Source organism: Rattus norvegicus, chromosome 18 (assembly GCF_021556685.1).
Source record: "Rattus norvegicus strain SHRSP/BbbUtx chromosome 18, alternate assembly SHRSP_T2T, whole genome shotgun sequence".
NCBI lineage: Eukaryota > Metazoa > Chordata > Mammalia > Rodentia > Muridae > Rattus > Rattus norvegicus.
Window position 1 is genome coordinate 525787 of NC_141551.1, and position 21739 is coordinate 547525.

At 37.3% G+C, this 21739-nt stretch overlaps 1 protein-coding gene across 1 annotated transcript in view; it reads left to right on the forward strand.

The window, feature by feature from the left end:
* The window catches only part of LOC147999636 (uncharacterized), a 43364-nt gene that overhangs the window by 9562 nt on the left and 12063 nt on the right, over window positions 1-21739 (forward strand). The window contains 2 exon segments of the mRNA XM_087593645.1: window positions 2955-3074; window positions 3159-4411. Coding sequence (XP_087449771.1) covers window positions 2955-3074; window positions 3159-4411 — 1373 coding nt within the window.

Sequence of the window (21739 nt, forward strand, 5' to 3'; positions counted from 1 at the left end):
TCATCAATTTTTCCTAGTCTTGGTGACTGTACATATATGGGGCATATGTGTGGCAGACTTTGAATGGCTATTCCTTCACTCGTTGTTCCAAACTTTGCCCCCACTTCCCCTTTATGAATATTTTTGTTCCCCCTTTTAAGAAGGAGTGAAGCATCTGCACTTTGGACATCCTTCTTCATGAGCTTAATGTGGTCTGGGTATTGTACCTTGGGTGATTAGAGCATTTGGGCTAATACCCACTTATAAGTGAGTGCATACCTTGTGTGTTTTTCTGGAATTTGGTTACTTCACTCAGGATGATATTTTCTAGTTCATTCCATTTGCCTATGAATTTCATGAAGTCATTGTTTTTGATAGGTGATTAGTACTCCAATGTGTAGATATATGACATTTTCTGTGTCCATTCCTCTGTTGAAGGGCATCTGTTTTATTTCCAGCTTCTGGCTCTTATAAATAAGGCTACTATAAACATAGTGGAGCATGTGTCTTTGTTATATGTTTGTGCATCTTATGGGTTTATGCCCACAGAGGTATAGCTGGGTCCTCAGGTATTGCAATATGAAATTTTCTGAGGAACCTCCAGACTGATTTCCAGAGTGGTTGTACCAGTTTGCAATCCCACCAACAATGGAGGAGTGTTCCTCTTTCTCCACATCCTCACCAACATCTGTTGTCATCTGAGTTTTTAATCTTAGCCATTTTCACTGGTGTGAGTTGGAATTTCACATTTTTGGTTTGTTTGTTTTTATTTGTTTGTTTGTTTGCATTTCTTTAGGTATTTCTCAGCCATTGGATATTCCTTAGCTGAGAATTCTTTTGTTAGATCCTTACCCCATTTCTTAATACTGTTATTTGCCTCTCTAGAGTCTATTTTTTGATATTAGCACTCCCTCTGATGTAGGTTTTCTTTTCCCAATTTGTTGGTTGCTCTTTTGTACTAATGACAATGTCCTTTGCCTTTCAGAAGCTTTGCAGTTTTATTAGGTCTCATTTGTCAATTATTGATCTTAGAGCATAAGTCATTTGTGTTTTTTTCATGAAATTTTCCAAAGTGTCCACGTGATCGTGAATCTTCCCTACTTTTTCTTCTATTAGTTTAAGTGTATCTGGTTTGATTTGGAGGTAATTGTCTACTTGGACATAAGTTCTGTACAGAGTGATAAGAATGGTCAAATTGTGTTTTTCTTCATGCTGACCTCCAGCTGAACCAGAACCATTTTTTGAAAATGCTATCTTTTTCCATTGGAGTGTTTTACCTCCTTTGTCCAAGATCAAATGACCATAGGTGTGTGGATTCATTTCTGGGTCTTAATTCTATTCCACTGATCTACTTGCCTGTCTTTGTACCAATACCATATAATTTTTTAATACTATTGCTCTATAATACTGCTTGAGGTCAGAGATGGTGATTCCCCAAGAAGTTCTTTTATTGTTGAGTATATTTTTCGCTACCCTGGGTTTTTGTTTTCCAAAGTAATTTGCAAATAGCTATTTCTAACTGTATGAGGAAATCACGTGGAATTTTGACAGGGATTGCATTGAATCTGTAGATTGCTTTTGTCAAATTGCCATTTTTATGGAATTTTTGTGTTTCCTCCTTAAGGGTTTCTATTTTTGTACTTCTGTTATATTTCTTTAAGGGAATTATTTATGTCCTTATTAAAGTCCTCCATCATCACCATAAATTTGGTTTTAAATCCAAATCTTGATTTACCAGCATATTTGTATATCCAGTATTTGCTTTTTTGGGAGAACTGGGCTCTGATGATGCCAAGTATTCTTGGTTTCTAATGCTTATGTTCCCGTGCTTGCCTCTCACCAACAGGTTGTCTTTGGGTTGGCTTGTCTTCCTGACTGTAAAAGTGGCTTGTCTTTCCAGTAGGCCTCTGTGACAGCACTCCTGTTGACCTGTTTTCTTTCAGCTGGATCTCATAGGGTCCTGCCCCTGACTCTTGCTATATCCCTGTGCCTAGGCGATGTCCCCTAGGGTCAGGAATGAGGGCAGAATGTTTTTGTCGACTATGGATTCTCAGGAGTGTCTGTACTTCTGAGGGTCAAGCTCTCTCCTCCACAGGATTTCTACCCCTGTTTTTGAATTAAGGAAATACTTAAAGAAAATGAGGAGCAGGACAACCCTATAGGAAGTGTGAAAGTGTCAACTAACCTGGACCCATGAGATCTGTCTGATACTGAGCCACCAACCGGCCAACATTCACCAGTGGATATGAGTCTCCCAACACTTTATAGTAGAGCACTGCAGGGCCTGACTTCAGCCATAGAAGATATATCTAATCCTCAAGAAACTTGAGGCCTCAAGGAATGGGGTGATCTGGTAGAGTGGTTGTTGTGTGGATTGGGATATCTTCTTGGTGTTGGGAGTGTCTCAACTGGTATTTGATGTGCAACAGTTATAGGGTGGAACTTGATGTGGTATATTTTGTTCTGTAGAAAAAATAAAGAATAAATAAAAAGTCATATAAAGAAAAATACCTTGTTGATGTATTTGCCATTGAGTTATTATTGATGAAGTTCACTTATATAAAATATATCATAGATTTCATGAAATATCTCCTAATGTACATTATATCTATGATATTTGTTTCTTTGGACAAAATTTGTGCAGTTTGGTGTTGCATGTTTCTGCCATGATGATATATATATATATATATATATATATATATATATATGATTTTCAACCATTTGCAAAGTGTCATATAATGACATATTCTCGTTAATTTCAGGTCTGTGTTGTGATTCTACAAAGAAGCTATTCTCAAAGGTATTTACACAGGATTATTTTCTCAAGAAAATAATACAAAGATTTGCATGTAATGACGTTTCAGATCTACATAGAGAGAAATTCTGGGAATGTAGATATGACAATGAAGAACATGAAATAGGTGATTATGGAAATGATTTCTTTGCAAAAGTCATCTGTTTCATTCCTCAAGCAGCTCAGGAATCTCCAGATTCTCTTCCTGAGAGAAGTCAGTCCTCAAATCTTAAGGGTCACTATAGAATTTCTACTCAAGAGACAACTTTCAAGTGTAATGAATGTGGAAAAATCTTTACACAATTCCTAAGACTTAAAGCTCATCACAGAATCCATACCAGAGACAAAACTTACAAATATAACGAATGGGAGGAATCCTTAACAGGTCTCTCAAATCTTCATATTCATCACAGATTTCATACTGGAGACAAACCTTACAAATGTAATAAGTGTGGGAAATCTTTTACATGCTCCTCAAGTCTTAAAATTCACCACAGAATCCATATAGGAGAAAAACCTTACAGATGTAATGAATGTGGGAAATCTTTTACACAGTCTTCAGGGCTTAAAATTCACCACAGAATACATACTGGAGACAAACCTTACAAATGTAATAAATGTGGGAAATCTTTTACAGAGTCTTCAAGTCTTAAAATTCACCACAGAATCCATACGGGAGAAAAACCTTACAAATGTAATGAATGTGGGAAATCTTTTACACAGTCTTCAGCTCTTAAAGTTCACCATAGAATCCATACTGGAAACAAACCTTACAAATGTAATGGATGTGGAAAATCTTTTACAAACTCCTTAAGTCTTCAAAATCACCACAGAATCCATACAGGAGAAAAACCTTACAAATGTAATGAATGTGGGAAATCTTTTACATGGTCTTCAGGTCTTAAAATTCACCACAGAATACATACTGGAGACAAACCTTACAAATGTAATGAATGTGGGAAATCTTTTACAGAGTCTTCAAGCCTTAAAATTCACCACAGAATCCATGCTGGAGAAAAACCTTACAAATGTAATGAATGTGGCAAATCTTTTATCAAATACTCAAAACTCAGATCTCACCACAGAACCCATACTGGAGACAAACCTTACAAATGTAATGAATGTGGGAAATCTTTTACACAGTCTTCAAGTCTTAAAATTCACCACAGAATCCATACAGGAGAAAAACCTTACAAATGTAATGAATGTGGCAAATCTTTTACACAGTCTTCAAATCTTAAAACTCACCACAGAATCCATGCTGGAGACAAACCATACAAATGTAATGAATGTGGCAAATCTTTTACAAACTCTTCAGGTCTTAAAGTTCACCACAGAATCCATACTGGAAACAAACCTTACAAATGAAATGGATGTGGGAAATCCTTTCCACATCCTTCAAATCTTAAAACTCACCACAAAATCCATGGGGGAGACAAACCTTATAAATGTAATGAATGTGGGAAATCTTTTACACGTTCTTCAGCTCTTAAAGTTCACCATATAATCCATACTCGAAACAAATCTTACAAATGTAATGGATGTGGAAAATCTTTTACAAACTCCTTAAGTCTTCAAATTCACTACTCAATCCATACAGGAGAAAAACCTTGCAAGTGTAATGAATGTGGGGAATATTTTACAGACAACTGAAGTCATAAAAGTCACAACAGGTTACATACTGGAGAAAAAACATTTAAATGAAATCACTGTAGAATATCATTTACCAAGTCCTCAAATCTTTTAAGTTCAGTATAGAATCTAGAGAAGAGATAATCTTCACTAATGAAAAAAGTTGGCCAGTCTTTTCCTGGTTCTCAACTCTTCAAATTCATCAAAGAATCCATCCTGGAAAGCAGCCTTATAAGTATAATGAATGTGAGAAATACTTTTCCTGTTCCTCACCTCTTCAAGGTTCCCACAGTATCCGTTAAGTAGAAAAACCATTACTAATGTAATGGATGTAAATATTTGTTCAAAGGAATCATATCTTCAAATACCATGCATACTGGTGAGAAACCTTACAAATGTAAACAGTATGGCTAATCATTTAGAACAAGTTCAAACCTTGAATCAACTTTCTCCATGCATAAGACTAACTTAATAGGTAATTACTTTATGCATATTTATATAGAAATATTTATTTAAAAATATTATTGAAACCTAAAGCATTATAAATAATTCCCATAGGGTAGGCATATACTTGATAGTAGTTGGAAATATTTTATTCAGAAATGACCCTTTCAACATTTTAAGTTGTTTTATTAGCTATAAACTATGAAAAACTTCACCCAGCATTAATCTGACACCATTGATTAGTGATAGTATAGATTTCATTTTCAAACTCATTAAATAACAGTATTTTAAAATTTAAGCATTTAAGCCAAAATAATATTAATAACTATTCTTATACAAACTTGTTGTTTAAAGTTCTATATAGTTTAGTTTGGTAGAATATTTGGATTTGTGATATATATTCTCTGTAGGTTTTATTGTGGTGTTTGTCTTTAAGCTTTTATAGAGTAATTTTTAATCTGAAACTAATCCCTTCTTTGTCACAATCATTAATAAATGTATTACAAGTTTTTCATTACTACTACCTTAGTGCGATTAGTATCTATTTTGTGCAAGGATGAAGTCATTCATATATTCCATTTCCTGATTGATGATGCCAAGAGAAACCTGTCCCAAAAGCATAAATTTGATTGCTTTAGACAAATTCCAGACAGTAATTATGAAGCATATATATGGTGATCCAAGGACACCATAAGGCTATCTGAGTTTGTTTGCCTGTGTGTGTATGTGTTTGTGTGTGTATGTGTGTGAGTATGCATGTATGTATAAGTTTTAGGCATAAATTCACTGACATTTCAAAGAACCTAGTCTCTGTTCTAGTGAAAAATCCTATGTGGACCCATTTGTGGAGGAGAGGGTTGAAGCTTTAACATAACAACTTCTCCATTGGCCAAAATATTCATATTCATGCAGTGTGCTTTATATTGTATATCATACAACTCTTGCTCATAGAAGTTTTGTCCTAAGAATTACTCCCATAAAGAAACTTTATCTACAAAGATGAAGAAAGTACTTAGTCACACACACACACACACACACACACACACACATACACACACACACACACACACACTCACTCACACTAACCTTGAGTCTCTTCTGGTTTGTTGGTATAAACTGGCTTCCTTGTTAATCTGCTAATCTGTGTGTAATGATCCTGCTGAGCTTCCTGGGTGCAGTGTGTCAACACTGCAGATCAATCACTAGAACACTAGTAGGTCCTATCTTTGAAACAGGTCCCTTTGTTTGTTTTTTTCTGTTTTAAATATTGCCTCGACACAGCATCAGTTCCATTGCTAGAGATATTCTGCCATTGACACGTTTAGGACAACAATTTTTTGTTTAAAGAAGTATTTTCAGTCTTTCAAATGAAATTCATTCATACTTTCTTATTAAGGTGGAAAATTATAGTTCATTAAACAAAAATTATTACATCAGCAAGTCTTTACAGATAACATCTTATGGACATAAATTCACAGAAAGAACCTTTTCTAAATAAACCCAATTCTTAGAATTGTTGTCTTTAATATATTCATAAACTAAGCTATGACATTGGTACAAGTCTTAAAATTCAGAAATGATTATTTTCCTGGAAGCCCAGAAAATATTGTTTCTTCAGTTCTTTTTTTTTCTCCGTCTTTATTAACTTGGGTATTTCTTATTTACATTTCGATTGTTATTCCCTTTCCCGGGTTTCCAGGCCAACATCCCCCTAACCCCTCCTCCTCCCCTTCTATATGGGTGTTCCCCTCCACATCCTTCCCACATTACCGCCATCTCCCCAACAATCAGGTTCACTGGGAGTTCAGTCTTGGCAGGACCAAGGGCTTCCCCTTCCACTGGTGCTCTTACTAGGCTATTCATTGCTACCTATGAGGTTGGAGCCCAGGGTCAGTCCATGTATAGTCTTTTGGTAGTGGCTTAGTCCCTGGAAGCTCTGGTTGGTTGGCATTGTTGTTCATATGAGTTCCCAAGTTCCTTCAAGCTCTTTCAGTCCTTTCTCTGATTCCTTCAACGGGGGTCCCATTCTCAGTTCAGTGGGTTACTGCTGGCATTCGCCTATGTATTTGCTGTATTCTGGCTGTGTCTCTCAGGAGAGATCTACATCCAGTTCCTGTCAGCCTGCACTTCTTTCCTTCATCCATCTTATCTCGTTTGGTGGCTGTATATGTATAGGCCACATGTGGGCAGGCTCTGAATGGGTGTTCCTTCTGCCTCTGTTCTGCACTTTGCCTCCCAAGGGTATTCTTGTTCCCCTTTTAAAGAAGGAGGGAAGCATTTGAATTTTGGTCATCCTTCTTGAGTTTCATGTGTTCTGTGCATCTAGGGTAATTCGAGCCTTTGGGCTAATATCCACTTATCAGTGCGTGCATACCATGTATGTTTTTCGGTGATTGAGTTACTTCACTCAGGATGATATTTTCCAGTTCCAACCATTTGCCTATGAACTTCATAAAGTCATTGTTTTTGAAACCTGAGTAGTACTCCATTGTGTAGATGTACCACAATTTCTGTATCCATTCCTCTGTTGAAGGGCATCTGGGTTCTTTCCATCTTCTGGCTATTATAAATAAGGCTGCTAAGAACATAGAGGAGCATGTGGGTTTGTTATATGTTGGGGCATCTTTTGGCTATATGTCCAAGGTGTAGCTGGGTCCTCAGTTAGTTCATGTCCAATTTCTGAGGAGCCTCCAGACTGATTTCCAGAATGGTTGTACCAGTCTGCAATCCCACCAACAATGGAAGAGTGTTCCTCTCTCTCCACATCCTCACCAGCATTTGCGGTCAACAGAGTTTTTGATCTTAGCCATTCTCCCTAGTGTGAGGTGAAATCTCAGGGTTTTTTTTTGATTTGCATTTCCCTTATGACTAAAGATATTGAACATTTCTTTAGGTGTTTCTCAGCCATTTGGCATTCCTCAGCTGTGAATTCTTTGTTTAGCTCCATACCCCATTTTTGATAGGGTTATTTGTCTCCCTGCAGTCTAACTTCTTGAGTTCTTTATATTTTGGATATAAGCCCCCTATCAGTTGGAGGATTGGTAAAGATCTTTTCCCAATCTGTTGGTTGCCGTTTTGTTCTAACAACGATGTCCTTTGCCTTACAGAAGCTTTGCAGTTTTTTGAGATCCCATTTGTCAATTCTTGATCTTAGAGCATAAGCCATTGGTGTTTTGTTCAGGAAATTATCTCCAGTGCCCATGTGTTTGAGATGCTGCCCTAGTTTTCCTTCTATTAATTTGAGTGTATCTGGTTTGATGTGGAGGTCCTTGATCCACTTGGACTTAACCTTTTACAGGGTGATAAGCATGGATCGATTTGCATTCTTCTACATGTTGACCTCCAGTTGAACCAGCACCATTTGCTGAAAATGCTATCTTTTTTCCATTGGATGGTTTTGACTCCTTTGTCAAAAATCAAGTGACCATAGGTGTGTTTATCAGTTGTTTAACATAAGTTGTTTATCAGCTTTAGTAGTTGTCTGGTGGAACTTTTGGGATCACTTAAATTTACTATCATATCATGAGCAAATACTGATATTTTGACTTCTTCTTTTCCAATCTGTATCCCCTTGATCTCCTTTTGTTGTCTGATTGCTCTGGGTAGAACTTCAAGAACTATATTGAATAAGTAGGGAGAGAGTGGGCAGCCTTGTTTAGTCAATGATTTTAGTGAGATAGCTTCAAGTTTCTCTCCATTTAGTTTAATGTTAGCAACTGGTTTCATGTATATGTCTTTTACCATGTTTAGGTATGGGCCTTGAATTCCTATTCTTTCCAGGACTTTTATCATGAAGGGATGTTGAATTTTGTCAAATGCTTTGTCATCATCTAATGAAATGATCATGTGGTTTTGTTCTTTCAGTTTGTTTATATAATGGATCACGTTGATGTTTTTCTGTATATTAAACCATCCCTGCATGCCTGGGATGAAGCCTACTTCATCATGGTGGATGATTGTTTTGATGTGCTCTTGGATTCGGTTTGCCAGAATTTTATTGAGTATTTTTCTGTCGATATTAAAGGGAAATTGGTCTGAAGTTCTCTTTCTTTGTTGGGTCTTTGTGTGGTTTAGGTATAAGAGTAATTGTGGCTTCATAGAAGGAATTCGGTAGTGTCCATCTGTTTGTGGAATAGTTTGGATAGTATTGATATGAGGTCTTCTATGAAGGTCTGATAGAATTCTGCATTAAACCGATCTGGACCTGGGCTCTTTTTGGTTGGGAGACCTTTAATGACTGCTTCTAGTTCCTTAGGAGTTATGGGGTTGTTTAACTGGTTTATCTGTTCCTGATTTAACTTCGCTACGTGGTATCTGTCTAGGAAATTGGCCATTCCCTGCAGATTTTCAAGTTTTGTTGAATATAGGCTTTTGTAGTAAGATCTGATTTTTTTTGAATTTCCTCTGATTCTGTAGTTATGTCTCACTTTTCATTTCTGATTTTGTTAATTTGGACGCACTCTCTGTGTCCTCTCGTTAGTCTGGCTAAGGGTTTATCTATCTTGTTGATTTTCTCAAAGAACCAACTTTTGGTTGTATTGATTCTTTCTATGGTCCTTTCTGTTTCTACTTGGCTGATTTCAGCTCTGAGTTTGATTATTTCCTGTCTTCTACTCCTCCTGGGTGTATTTGCTTCTTTTTGTTCTAGAGCTTTAGGTGTGCTGTCAAGCTGCTGACATATGCTTTCTCCTGTTTCTTTCTGCAGGCACTCAGAGCTATGAGTTTTCCTCTTAGCACAGCTTTCATTGTGTCCCATAAGTTTGGGTATGTTGTACCTTCATTTTCATTAAATTCTAAGTCTTTCATTTCTTTCTTTATTTCTTTCTTGACCAGGTTATCATTTAGTAGAGCATTGTTCAACTTCCACATATATGTGTGCGTTCTTCCCTTATTGTTATTGAAGACCAGCTTTAACCCGTGGTGGTCTGATTGGACATATGGGATTATTTCTATCTTTCTGTACCTGTTGTGGCCCATTTTTTAACCAATTATATGGTCAATTTTGGAGAAAGTACCATGAGGAGCTGAGAAGAATATATATCCTTTTGGTTTAGGATAGAATGTTCTATAAATATCTGTTAAGACCATTTGGTTCATGACTTCTCTTAGTCTGTCTACGTCTCTGTTTAATTTCTGTTTCCATGATCTGTCCATTGATGAGAGTGGGGTGTTGAAATCTACTATTATTGTGTGAGGTTCAATGTGTGTTTTGAGATTTAGCAAGGTTTCTTTTACGTATGTAGGTGCCTTTGTATTTGGGGCAAAGATATTTAGGATTGAGAGTTCATCTTGGTGGATTTTTCCTTTGATGAATATGAAGTGTCCTTCCTTATCTTTTTAAATGACTTTTAGTTGAAAATTGATTTTATTTGAGATTAGAATGGCTACTGCAGCTTGATTCTCCCGACAATTTGCTTGGAAAGTTATTTTCCAGCCTTTCACTCTGAGGTAGTGTCTGTCTTTGTCTCTGAGATGTGTTTCCTGTAGGGAGCAGAATGCAGGCTCCTCATTGCGTATCCAGTTTTTTAATCTATGTCCCTTTATTGGGAAGTTGAGACCATTGATGTTGAGAGATATTAAGGAATATTGATTGTTGCTTCCTGTTATACTCATATTTGGATGTAAGGTTATGTTTGTGTGCTTTTCTTCTCTTTGTTTTGTTGCCAAGATGATTAGTTTCTTCGTTTTCTAGGGTGTAGCTTGCCTCCTTATGTTGGGCTTTACCATTTATTATCCTTTGTATTGCTCGATTCGTAGAAAGATATTGTGTAAATTTGGTTTTGTCATGGAATATCTTGGTTTCTCCATGTATGTTAATTGAGAGGTTTGCTGGATTCAGTAACCTGGGCTGGCATTTGTGTTCTCTTAAGGTCTGTATGACATCTGTCCATGATCTTCTGGATTTCATAGTCTCTGGCGAAAAGTCTGGTGTGATTCTGTTAGGTCTGCCTTTATATGTTACTTGACCTTTTTCCCTTACTGCTTTTAATATTCTTTCTTTATTTTGTGCGTTTGGTGTTTTGACTATTATGTGACGGGAGGTGTTTCTTTTCTGGTCCAATCTGCTTGGAGTTCTGTAGGCTTCTTGTATGCCTATGGGTATCTCTTTCTTTAGGTTAGGGAAGTTTTCTTCTATGATTTTGTTGAAGATATTTACTGGTCCTTTGAGCTGGGAGTCTTCACTCTCTTCTATACCTATTATCCTTAGGTTTGATCTTCTCATTGAGTCCTGGATTTCCTGAATGTTTTGGACCAGTAGCTTTTTCTGCTTTACATTATCTTTGACAGTTGAGACGATGATTTCTATGGAATCTTCTGCTCCTCAGATTCTCTCTTCTATCTCTTGTATTCTGTTGGTCTCCTTGTCTCTTTTTTTGGTTTTCTATATCCAGGGTTGTTTCCATGTGTTCTTTCTTGATTGCTTCTATTTCCATTTTTAATTCCTTCAACTGTTTGATTGTGTTTTCCTGGAATTCTTTCAGGGATTTTTGTGATTCCTCTCTTTAGGCTTCTACTTGTTTATTTATGTTTTCCTGTGTTTCTCTAAGGGAGTTCTTCATGTCTTTCTTGAAGTCCTCCAGCATCATGATCAAATATGATTTTGAAACTAGATCTTTCTTTTTTGGTGTGTTTCGACATTCCATGTTTGCTTTAATGGGAGAATTGGGCTCCGATGATGCTATGTAGTCTTGGTTTCTGTTGCTTGGGTTCCTGAGCTTGCCTCTCACCATCAGGTTGTCTCTGATGTTACCTTGTTCTGCTATTTCTGACAGTGGCTAGACTGTCCTACAGACCCGTGTGTCAGGAGTGCTGTAGACCTGTTTTCCTGTTTTCTTTCAGCCAGTTATGGGAACAGAGTGTTCTGCTTTCATGCATGTAGTTTTTCCTATCTACAGGTCTTCAGCTGTTCCTGTGGTCCTGTGTCTTGAGTTCACCAGGCAGGTTACTTGGAGCAGGAAAGTTTCTCTTACCTGTGGTCCCGAGGCTCGAGTTTGCTTGTGGGGTATTGCTCATGAGCTCTCCCCTGGGGCAGCAACCAGTGGGAGGATTGGCGCCACCCTTTCCGGGAGCTTCGGTGCACCAGGGTTCCAGATGGCGTTTGGTGTTTTCCTCTAGAGTCAGAGATGTGGGCAGAGTGTAGTCTCTTCTGGTTTCCCAGGCGTGTCTGCCTCTCTGAAGGTTTAGCTCTCCCTCCCATGGGATTTGGGTGCAGAGAAATGTTTATCTGGTCAGTCCCTTCAGGTTCCGGTGGTATTTCAGACGCAGCAGACTTGCTGCTCCTGTGCCCTTATCCAAGCCAGAAGCAGACTCTTACACCCAATCCAAGGTCTTTGTCACATGTATAGCAGAGGTCTGCTTGTTTGGGCCTTAATGGGAGAAGATATTCTTAATCCTTGAGATCATTGAGGTCCCAGTGAAGGGGGAGGACTGCTGGGGGTATGTCCTCAGATATGGAAAGGGGATAAAGTATAGAGAAGTATGGGGGGCACCAAGTGCATGGGCAATGACTGGAATGTAAATAAATAAAATATAAATAAAATAATTAAAAAAAAGCACTAGCCAAAAACAAAATAGAAAAAAAACCATAAAAATTTTTCAAATCAGTTATACTAACTTGATTATATGGTGAAATAGAATCAGTCGGAATAATTATTACTGAATTGCTAAAATAACTTATATATCAATAATTATGGGAAATGTTTTATATTTAATGTTTTATATTTAATATAGGTAAATAAATTAATATGAATTTTGTGAACTAAAATAACTACTGAAAATTCATTTCCTTTGGGTATGTTTATGGAAGCATAGTTTATTATTCTTTATCAATTGAGTTAATAATTAACATTAATTCATAAAAGATTAATAAATTGTACTTAATCTTGAATGGTGTCATGACTCAGTGGGTAAAAGCACCAGGCAAAGCACGAGGACAAAAAGTTTTGAATCTCAAGTTCCTATATAAATACCAGCTACATACATATAACCCTTAAATTGTGCAGGCAAAAGACAAAATCATATGCCTTCTGGATACTAATATGCTCTAGTATTTCTAGTTTTTCTGGAACAAGGTCTCTCATAATACCTGGAGCTCACAATTTTGGTGACAGCAGCTGACCATGGAATTTTAGGAATTAGTCTCTATTCACTACTCCATGTTCCTAGTGCTGTGGTTACAGAAAAACACCTACCATTCCTGATTTTATGGGCTACTGAAAATCTGAATTCAGACCCTCTCTCAAAGATGAAGTGCTTTAAGCACTTCATCTACTGAGCCACCTCTTCAGCCAGTCTTTGAAATTGAATTTACCATTTTTCTAATTATTAAAGCTAAATATCTTTACTTTCTTTTAAATTCAAAACATCTATAATACCAGTTTTCCTGCGACAACCACAGAGGTCCCCTTTCTGATTCCTATCCATGCCTAAATTCCTCTACAAAATATTCTTTGTACTAGAAGCTCAACTTCCACCTATCACTAGGTCTAACCTCAACGTAAAGGCAATGAGGCATTAATTTTTAATGTTTTGTTAGCATATAGTAATTTTAATGAATAGGGGACTCAAATACTATGGACAGATTACAAGGGTTTTTTTTTTATTTTTTCTGTTGTGTTTATTTGTTTTTTATTTTCAAGAGAATGTTAATTTAAGTAATAAAAGAATGTTCTGTTATGTCATTCACTATGAATCAGTCAAGTAGTGAGAATTCTGATCTTTCAGATCAGAAGAGGAAATGTGGGCAGAGCAGAGAGTATGTTTCTGGTGCATTCCTGGGTTTACCCATGGGGTCTTCTGTTCTATGGACCCTTCCTTTATTACTGATGAACAGTAAGAGGTCATTGAAAGCGTTGTCATGTACTCTGGGAATAACAAAGTAATCTTCAGAGATAACATTCTAAACCTGAGGGGTCTTTGGTTTTACCACCATCATGGTGAGTACTTGTCATGTGTGATGTATAGTCACATGTCTGCACCTTCACATCTTGAAGCCTCTTTCCACACTGTAGTTCCCACTGCATGCATGCATAATTATTTGTGATATTTGACAGTTAAATATTTAAAAATTCTCACATCTCAAAGGCCTGATTGGCTTCAGAATGAATTAAAATCTTATGGCTTTTGAGTTGCAGAGACAGGGTTTCTCTGTGTAGCACTGGACGACCTGGACCTCACTCTGTAGACTAGACTGGCCTTGAAATCAGAGATTTATCTCATGCTACCTCCCAGTTTCTGTGACTAAAAATATGCACCACCACCGTTAGCTCTTCTCTCCTAAGTTTTTTAATTGAATATGTTATGTATGTATAATTCAAATGTTATCCCTTTTCCCAGTTCCCCCTCTCTAATACTCCCCCACCCCGTCTCTTTGAGAATACTCCCTCTCCTACCTCCCCACTCTTACCTCTAAACACTGGTTTTCCACTCACTCGGGAAACAAGTCTTGCCAGGACCAAGGGTTTGTCCTCCTATTGATGCCAGACAATGCTATCCTTTGCTATATATACGTCTGAAGCCATGAGCCCTCCCATGTGCAATCATCACAGTCAGTAGTGCAAAACAGCAATCAACAGATTGAGAAAAGATCTTTACCAATTCTACATCCAAGAGAAAGCCAATAACTAATATATAAAAAGAAGTCTGGGTGTTAGACCCCAGAGAAGCCAATAATCCTACTTTAAAAAAAGGGTACAGATCTATCAAAGAATTTTATACTAAGGAGTACTGAATGGCTGAGAAAAACCTAAAGAAAAGTTTAACATCTTTACTCTTCAGGGAAATGCAAAGCAAAACAAACCGGGAGTTTCCACCTCACACCAGTCAGAATGGCTAAGATAAAATCTCAGGTGACAGTAGATGAAGGCGAGGATGTGGAGAAAGAGGCACACTCCTCCATTGTTGGTGGGAATGCAAGTTGGAAAAACCACGGTGGGAATCTATCTGGTGGTTCCTCAGAAAATTGGCCAAAGTGTTTCCTGAGGACTCAGCTATACTACTCCTGGGCATACACCCATAATTAGCTCCAAAAACATAACAAGGACACATGCTCCACTATGTTCATAGCAGCCTTATTTCTAATAGCCAAAAGATGAAAAGACCCCAGATGCCTTCAACAGAGGAAAGGATATAGAAAATATGGTGCACTTATACAATGCAGTACTACTCAGCTACTAAAAACAAAGACTTCATAAAAATCTTAGGGTAATGGATGGAACTACAAAATATCATCCTGAGTGAGATAACCACATGGTATATACACTTACTGATACCATGAGTGGATCAACTGATACTGTTGATATTAGCCATAAAGCTCAATCAGGCTACAACTTTAGTGAGAGCCTCGGTAACACTTTTTTCTGGACTCGAAAGAAAATTAAGCTGCACACCCACAGCATATGTACCAGGGGACATGTTTCAGTCCTTGTATGTTTCTTGGTTGGTGGTTCAGTCTCTGATAGGTCCCTGGATTCCAGGTCAGTAGAATATCTTGGTCATGCCTCTGCGTTCCATTCCATTCATGATCTCCCATCCTTCCCTCACACTTCCATAAGGGTCACTACTCACCATCACAAGTTTGGCTGTGTGTATCTGTACCTATTTCAGTCAGAGCCTCTTAGAGGACAGTTATGCTAGGTTCCTGTCTGCAAGCATAACAGAGTATCACTACTAATGTCAGGGATTGGTTGCTTGCATATACGATGGCTTTCTAATTTAAGACAAGCAAGATAGTCAATAAAACACACTGTATAAATAATGATGTGATACGACTGCTGAAAATGGATGTGTGGTAGAACCATAAAAGTAAAAAAATGTAGAACAAAATATACTGAGAAAATTACTATGCCTCAAATAAAAAACACTCTTTTCATAACAGAAAAAGAAAGATGAACAGCAGTAGGAGGCTGAGTATATAAACAAGAAGAGCATGAACAAATAAAAATGCACGACAAGTTTTCAAGATCCTTTGTAGTTAGAGTAATAGAATATTCAGGGGTGCTTCTACATACATGTGTGAGACTTGTCCTATCAAATCACAGATATCCACTTGTCTCTGACTCCTAAGAGCCAGAGTTAAAAGAATGTGTTAAAACATGCAGAATCAGAGCTAAGTATTTATTGGAGGCAAGAGCATACAAAGATAGTGTTCAATTATTAAACCAATGTGTTTCTATTTTAGAATGTTTACAATACAATACAATACATTTTAAGAGATAGCAACTTCCATCTTCCTAGAACTGAAAGCTTCTTGGGCAGTGTATTTTCATCTGGCGATATTGTGCCATGCCTCTAGATATTCTTAGGTACAGCATTTTTCTTTATATTTTTAAAATCAGATATTTTACGAATTTAAATTTCAAATATTATCCCCCTTCTCTCATCCCTCCTCCACCCTCTCCCTGCTTCTATGAAGAAGATCCCACTTCAACCCACCCATTAACAACTCAACTGCCATTCCCCTATACTGAGGAAGGGAGTCTTCTCAGGAATATGTGCTTCTCCTCCTAATTATGCCAGACAATGATATCATCTGGTACATATGTGTCTGGATCTAGGGGTCTCTGCATGTGCACTCTTTGGTTGGTGGTTTAGTCCCCATGAGCTCTGGGGTGTCTGGTTAGTTGATCTTGTTTTTCTTCCTATGGTTTTAGAAACCCCTTCAGCTCCATCAGTCCTTTCTCTATCTCCTCCAGAGGGGTCTGTGTGCTCAGTCTGATGTTTCGCTGCAAGCATCCTTATCTTGAGCTTCATTTAGCCTGTGAATTGTATTTTAGGCATTCTGAGATTTGGGGCTAATATCAAGTTATCAGTGATTCCATACCGTGTGTGTTGTATTGTGACTGGGGTACCTCACTCAGGATGATACGTTCTTGGTCCATCCATTTGCCTAAGAATTTCTAGTATAGTTCTAACTACTAGATTGTACTAATTTAAAGGTACACAATAAAACTGGAAATCTTCTCTTAGACTAGTTCTACATCTTGCATTCCTGAAACATCTGAATCTTCAATTACATGGTATATAGGTGTAAAGTATTAAAAATAATATGAGAATAATAGAGGAAAAAGAAATAAAGAAATATATAGAAAATTTCACAGAACCTTGAGGCACAATTTGTGTTTCTATTAGCATTTCCTCTAGTGTCTGTTGTTAATCCATTAGGGTGAGTTTTCCAGCAGAGAAAAACATGTCTCCTTGTGTTGTCTAGTATATTTTTTTTGTAGAAATTAAATGCCCTTGGTTGGTAAAGCCATCTTTAATATAACTGTATTTTCAGCCACTTATCAGCCAAAAGTGCCACCAGGGAAGATATTGTAGGAGCATGAAGTTCAGCTGCCTTCTGTGACAGCTGAAGGTATTAAACAAGATGCAGATACTGAGGTATGAATATATGAGTATTTAATTATTAATCCAAAACAAGAGATGTCACTGCTAAAAGGAAATTGGTGCGAAAATACAAGCATGTGTCTACCTTTAAAACAACAACATCATGGCCTCTTAGAACAGGACATAAACTCCAAAACTACTATCTCTTTTTAGACTGGTGAGACAGGCACTGACTGACTTGCTTTTCTCAGCCTCAGGAAACTCTAATGCATACCCAGCATGAAAAATGCCTTCAGCTGTGAACACCTCACAGATTCTGGCAATTATTGAAAAGAGATGCCTCCACTTGATTTTGAATAACCATCTGAGATAAATATAAGGAAAGAAAAGGTGACCATCATCTTCAGCTGACGGCTCTGCTCAGCCTGCATTTACAACTCTGATCTGCCTGAATTAGGTTTATAGCAGGTCACTGTAGCCGCATTTCCAGGTCAGTAGAGAAGACTCCATTTTCTAGAAAAACAGCACCTAAGTTCAGAACAAGAAAATCTTTTGTTTTATTTCTGCCTATAGAAATCATTTTTCCCCATCTCTTCTCTGAGACGAGTCACAGTGAGTGGTTAGTTTTGATTCCTGCTTTCTGCTCTTCAGTTTTACAAGGAACAGGAGGACCTGCTCTAAGTACAGAGTGACTTTGTGGAATGTGAAATGTGAACTTCTGTGAGATATTCCCTTCTGAAGGAGAAAGGAAAGATGGTTTCTTGTCAGGTAAATGTATGCATGATGATGGGAAAGGTTGAGTATTCTTACAGAATCTTCATTGCCAAAACTTACAAACTTTCCTATGCTGACTCACATTTACAGCACTATTTTTTCATATGACTCTCAGAATTAAGTTTTCAAAACTTATGTCAATGGTGTGCTAAAGACAGGTTTTTACTTATTGCAGGCTACTTATTTTTCAATATATATATGGAAATGTATTCTGAAAATCTTGTAAAGCTTCTGCTAACAAAGCTGAATCTACATGATGGCAAAGGGGAATGTATAATTCTACAGAGTCGCTTGTGTCATTATTTACCTGAGATAAAGGCTCATGTTTCATGAATGTTGCATCTCAGTCCCAAGGCAGTAATTCTCTGCTTTCCTACTCCTGCAACCTTTTATTAGGGTTCCTCAAGTCATGGTGATCCCAACCATAATTTTATTTTTATTGCTACTTCATAATTGCAATTTTTCTATTGTATGGGGCAGAAAGTAAATACCTCTGTTTTCTGGTACCATAGGCAACTACCATTTTATATACTAGAGGGTCATGCAGTTTCATTTCCAAAGGGGTTACCACCCACAGGTTGAGAACTGATAGCATATTGAATCTTTGCAAAGATTCTTTGCACAGCATTCTTTCATTCAGAGCACAATTTATCAAAAATGTATACTAGTTATTTATACCAGACCAAGTTCTATAATTAATGAATCTTTCCTTGGGTGAAATATAGCACTTGGATAATGGATAAAAAGGGATACTGTTAATTTTAATTTCAGGGTCTATTGACTTTCATGGATGTGGCTATAGAGTTCTCTAGGGAGGAGTGGGAATGTCTGGATTCTGCTCAGCGGACTTTGTACAGAGATGTCATGTTAGAGAATTATAACAACCTGGTTTCTGCAGGTGAGAAATATTTTTTTCGTAATTTCTACTTAAGGGATTTGTAAAACTCTACTTAGTGTTTTGGTCTGACTTACATTAATCATTAGGTGTCTTAAATTGTTACAGATTGATTAGTATCTTCTTAATAGTTAACATGTTAAGTACCTTTATCTTGGTTTTACATTTTATATAAGGATTCTTCATTCTTATATGTCCTTAGAATAAGCATTTAGTAACATTTATATTTGAATGCACTGTGACTCACACATTCACTTTTTTTCTTTGATTGGATAGTTCTTTATTTACATTTCAAATGTTATACCGTTCTTGGTATCCCCTATCCCAACTCCCCTCCCCCTGATTCTATGTGGGTGTACCTCTACCCAACCAAGCTATTCCTCCTCCCTGCCATGGCATTCCCCTACACTGGGTCATTGAGACTTCACAGGACCAAAGGCCTCTCCTCTCATTGATGCCTGACAAGTCCATCCTCTTCTACATATGTGCTGGAGACATAGATCTATCCCTTTATACTCTTGAGATGGTGGTCTAGTCCCTGGGAACTCTGGGGTATCTGGCTGGTTGATATTGTTGTTCTTCCTATGGGATTGCAAACTCCTTCAGTTCCTTCAGTCCTTTATCCACCTTCACCATTGGGGACCCCATTCTTAGTGCAATGGTTAGATATGACTAATCATCTCTGTATTTGTAAGGCTTGGGCAAGCCTCTCAGGTGACAGTTATATCAGGCTCCTGTCAGCTTGTAGTTCTTGGCATCAGCAATAGTGTCTGGTTTTGGTGACTGTATATAGGATACATCCCCAGGTGGGGCAGTCTCTAGATGGCCTTTCCTTCAGTCTCTAATCCACAGTTTGTTTCCATATTTCTTCCTATGGGTATTTTGTTCCCCATTCTTGACAGGCTTGAAGCATCCACACTTAGGTCTTCCTTCATCTTGAGCTTCATGTGGTCTGTAATTTGTATTTTGGGTATTCCCAGCCTTTCGGCTAATATCCACGAATCAGTGAGTATATACCATGTGTCTTTTTTTGTGATTGGGTTACTTCAGTCATGATCATATTTTCTAGTTCCATTCATTGCTTATGAATTACACGAAGTCATTGTTTTTAATAGTTGAGTAGTACTCCATTGTGTAAATGTACCACATTTTATGTATCCAGTCCTCTGTCAAAGGACATCTGCATTGTTTCCAATTTCTGGGTATTATACACAAGGCCACTATGAACATAGTCGAGTATGTGTTCTTCTTATATGTTGGAGCATAGTTTGGGTATATTGCAAGGTGTCTTATAACTGGGTACTCATTAGTACTATGTATCTTAGTAAAGCTGCAATCTGTTGGTTGCAGCTTTGTCCTATTGACAGTGTCCATTGCTTTTTAGAAGCTATGCACTTTTATTTAGTCATATTTGTCAATTCTTGATCTTAGAGCATAGGCCATTGATATTCTGTTCAGAAAACTTTCCCCTGTTCCCCTGTGATTAAGGCTTCTTACCCCTTTTTTTCTGTTAGTTGCAGTGTATCTGGTTTTATGAGAGGTCCTTAAGTCACTTGGATTTGAGCCTTGTACAAGGCAGTAAGAATGGAATGATTTGCATTCTGTTCCATGCTGACCTCCTGTTGAACCAGCACCAATTGTTGAAAACAGTGTATTTTTTCCATTTGCTGGTTTTTGCTCCTGTGATCAAGTGACAATAGGTATGTGGGTTCATTTCTAGGTCTACTGATCTATTCTGTTCATCAACTTGCTTGTCTCTCTACCAATACCATGTTGGTTTGTTCATTGTTTGTTTGTTTGTTTGATCACAATTGCCCTGGAATATAGCTGGAGGTCAGGTATGGTGGTTTTTCTCAGAAGTTCGTTGTTGTTGTAAAAATATTTTTTGCTATCCTGGCTTTTTGTTTATTCCAAATGAGTTTGCAAATTGCTCTTTATAAGTTATGAAGAATTGAGTGGGGATTTTGATGCGATTGCATTTAATCTTTATATTGCTTTTGTCAAAATGGCCATTTTAATATATCCATCTTTCCAATCCATGAGCAAAGGAGAGCTTTTTATCTTCTGAGATCTTCTTCCATTTCTTTCCTCAGAGAAGTGAAGTTCTTGTCATACAAATCATTCACTTGCTTGGTTAAAGTCACACCAAGTTATTTCATATTATTTGTAACTATTGTAAAGGGTGTTGTTTCACTAATTTCGTTCTCAGCCTTTTTATCTTTTGAGTAAAGACAGCCTATTGTTTTCTTTCCATTATTTTGTTAATCCAACCCCTTTGACGTCTTTGTTCATCAGGTTTAAATGTTCTCTGGTGGAACTTTTGGGTCACTTAAGTTTACTATCATATCATCTGCAAATAGTGATGTTTTGATTTCTTCCTTTCCAATTTGTATCCCTTTGACCTATTTTTGTTCTTTAGGGCTTCAAGTACTATCCTGAATAGATCGGGAGAGAGTGGGCAGTCTTGTCTATTCCCTGAATTTAGTGGGATTGCTTCAAATTTCTGTACTTTTATATTGATGTTCGCTAAGGGTTTGTTGTATATTGCTTTTACTATGTTTAGTTGTGGGCATTGAATTCCTGATCTTCCAAGACTTTTATCATGAAGGGATGTTGAGATCTTTCAAATGCTTCCTCAGCATCTAATTAGATGATTATATATTTTCTTTGAGATTGTTTCTACAGTAGATTAGGTTCATGGATATTTGTGTATTGAACCATCCCTGTATCCCTGTGAGTCCTACTTGATATTTTTTTTTAATTTAGAGAATACTTTATTAGTTTTTGTAATCAAACCCACGTATATAAGACCTTACATATTTAATACAGTGTGTTACCCCTGTACAAATGGAAAAAACTTAAGTTCAACATTTCTAGACCAATATGGCTGTTAA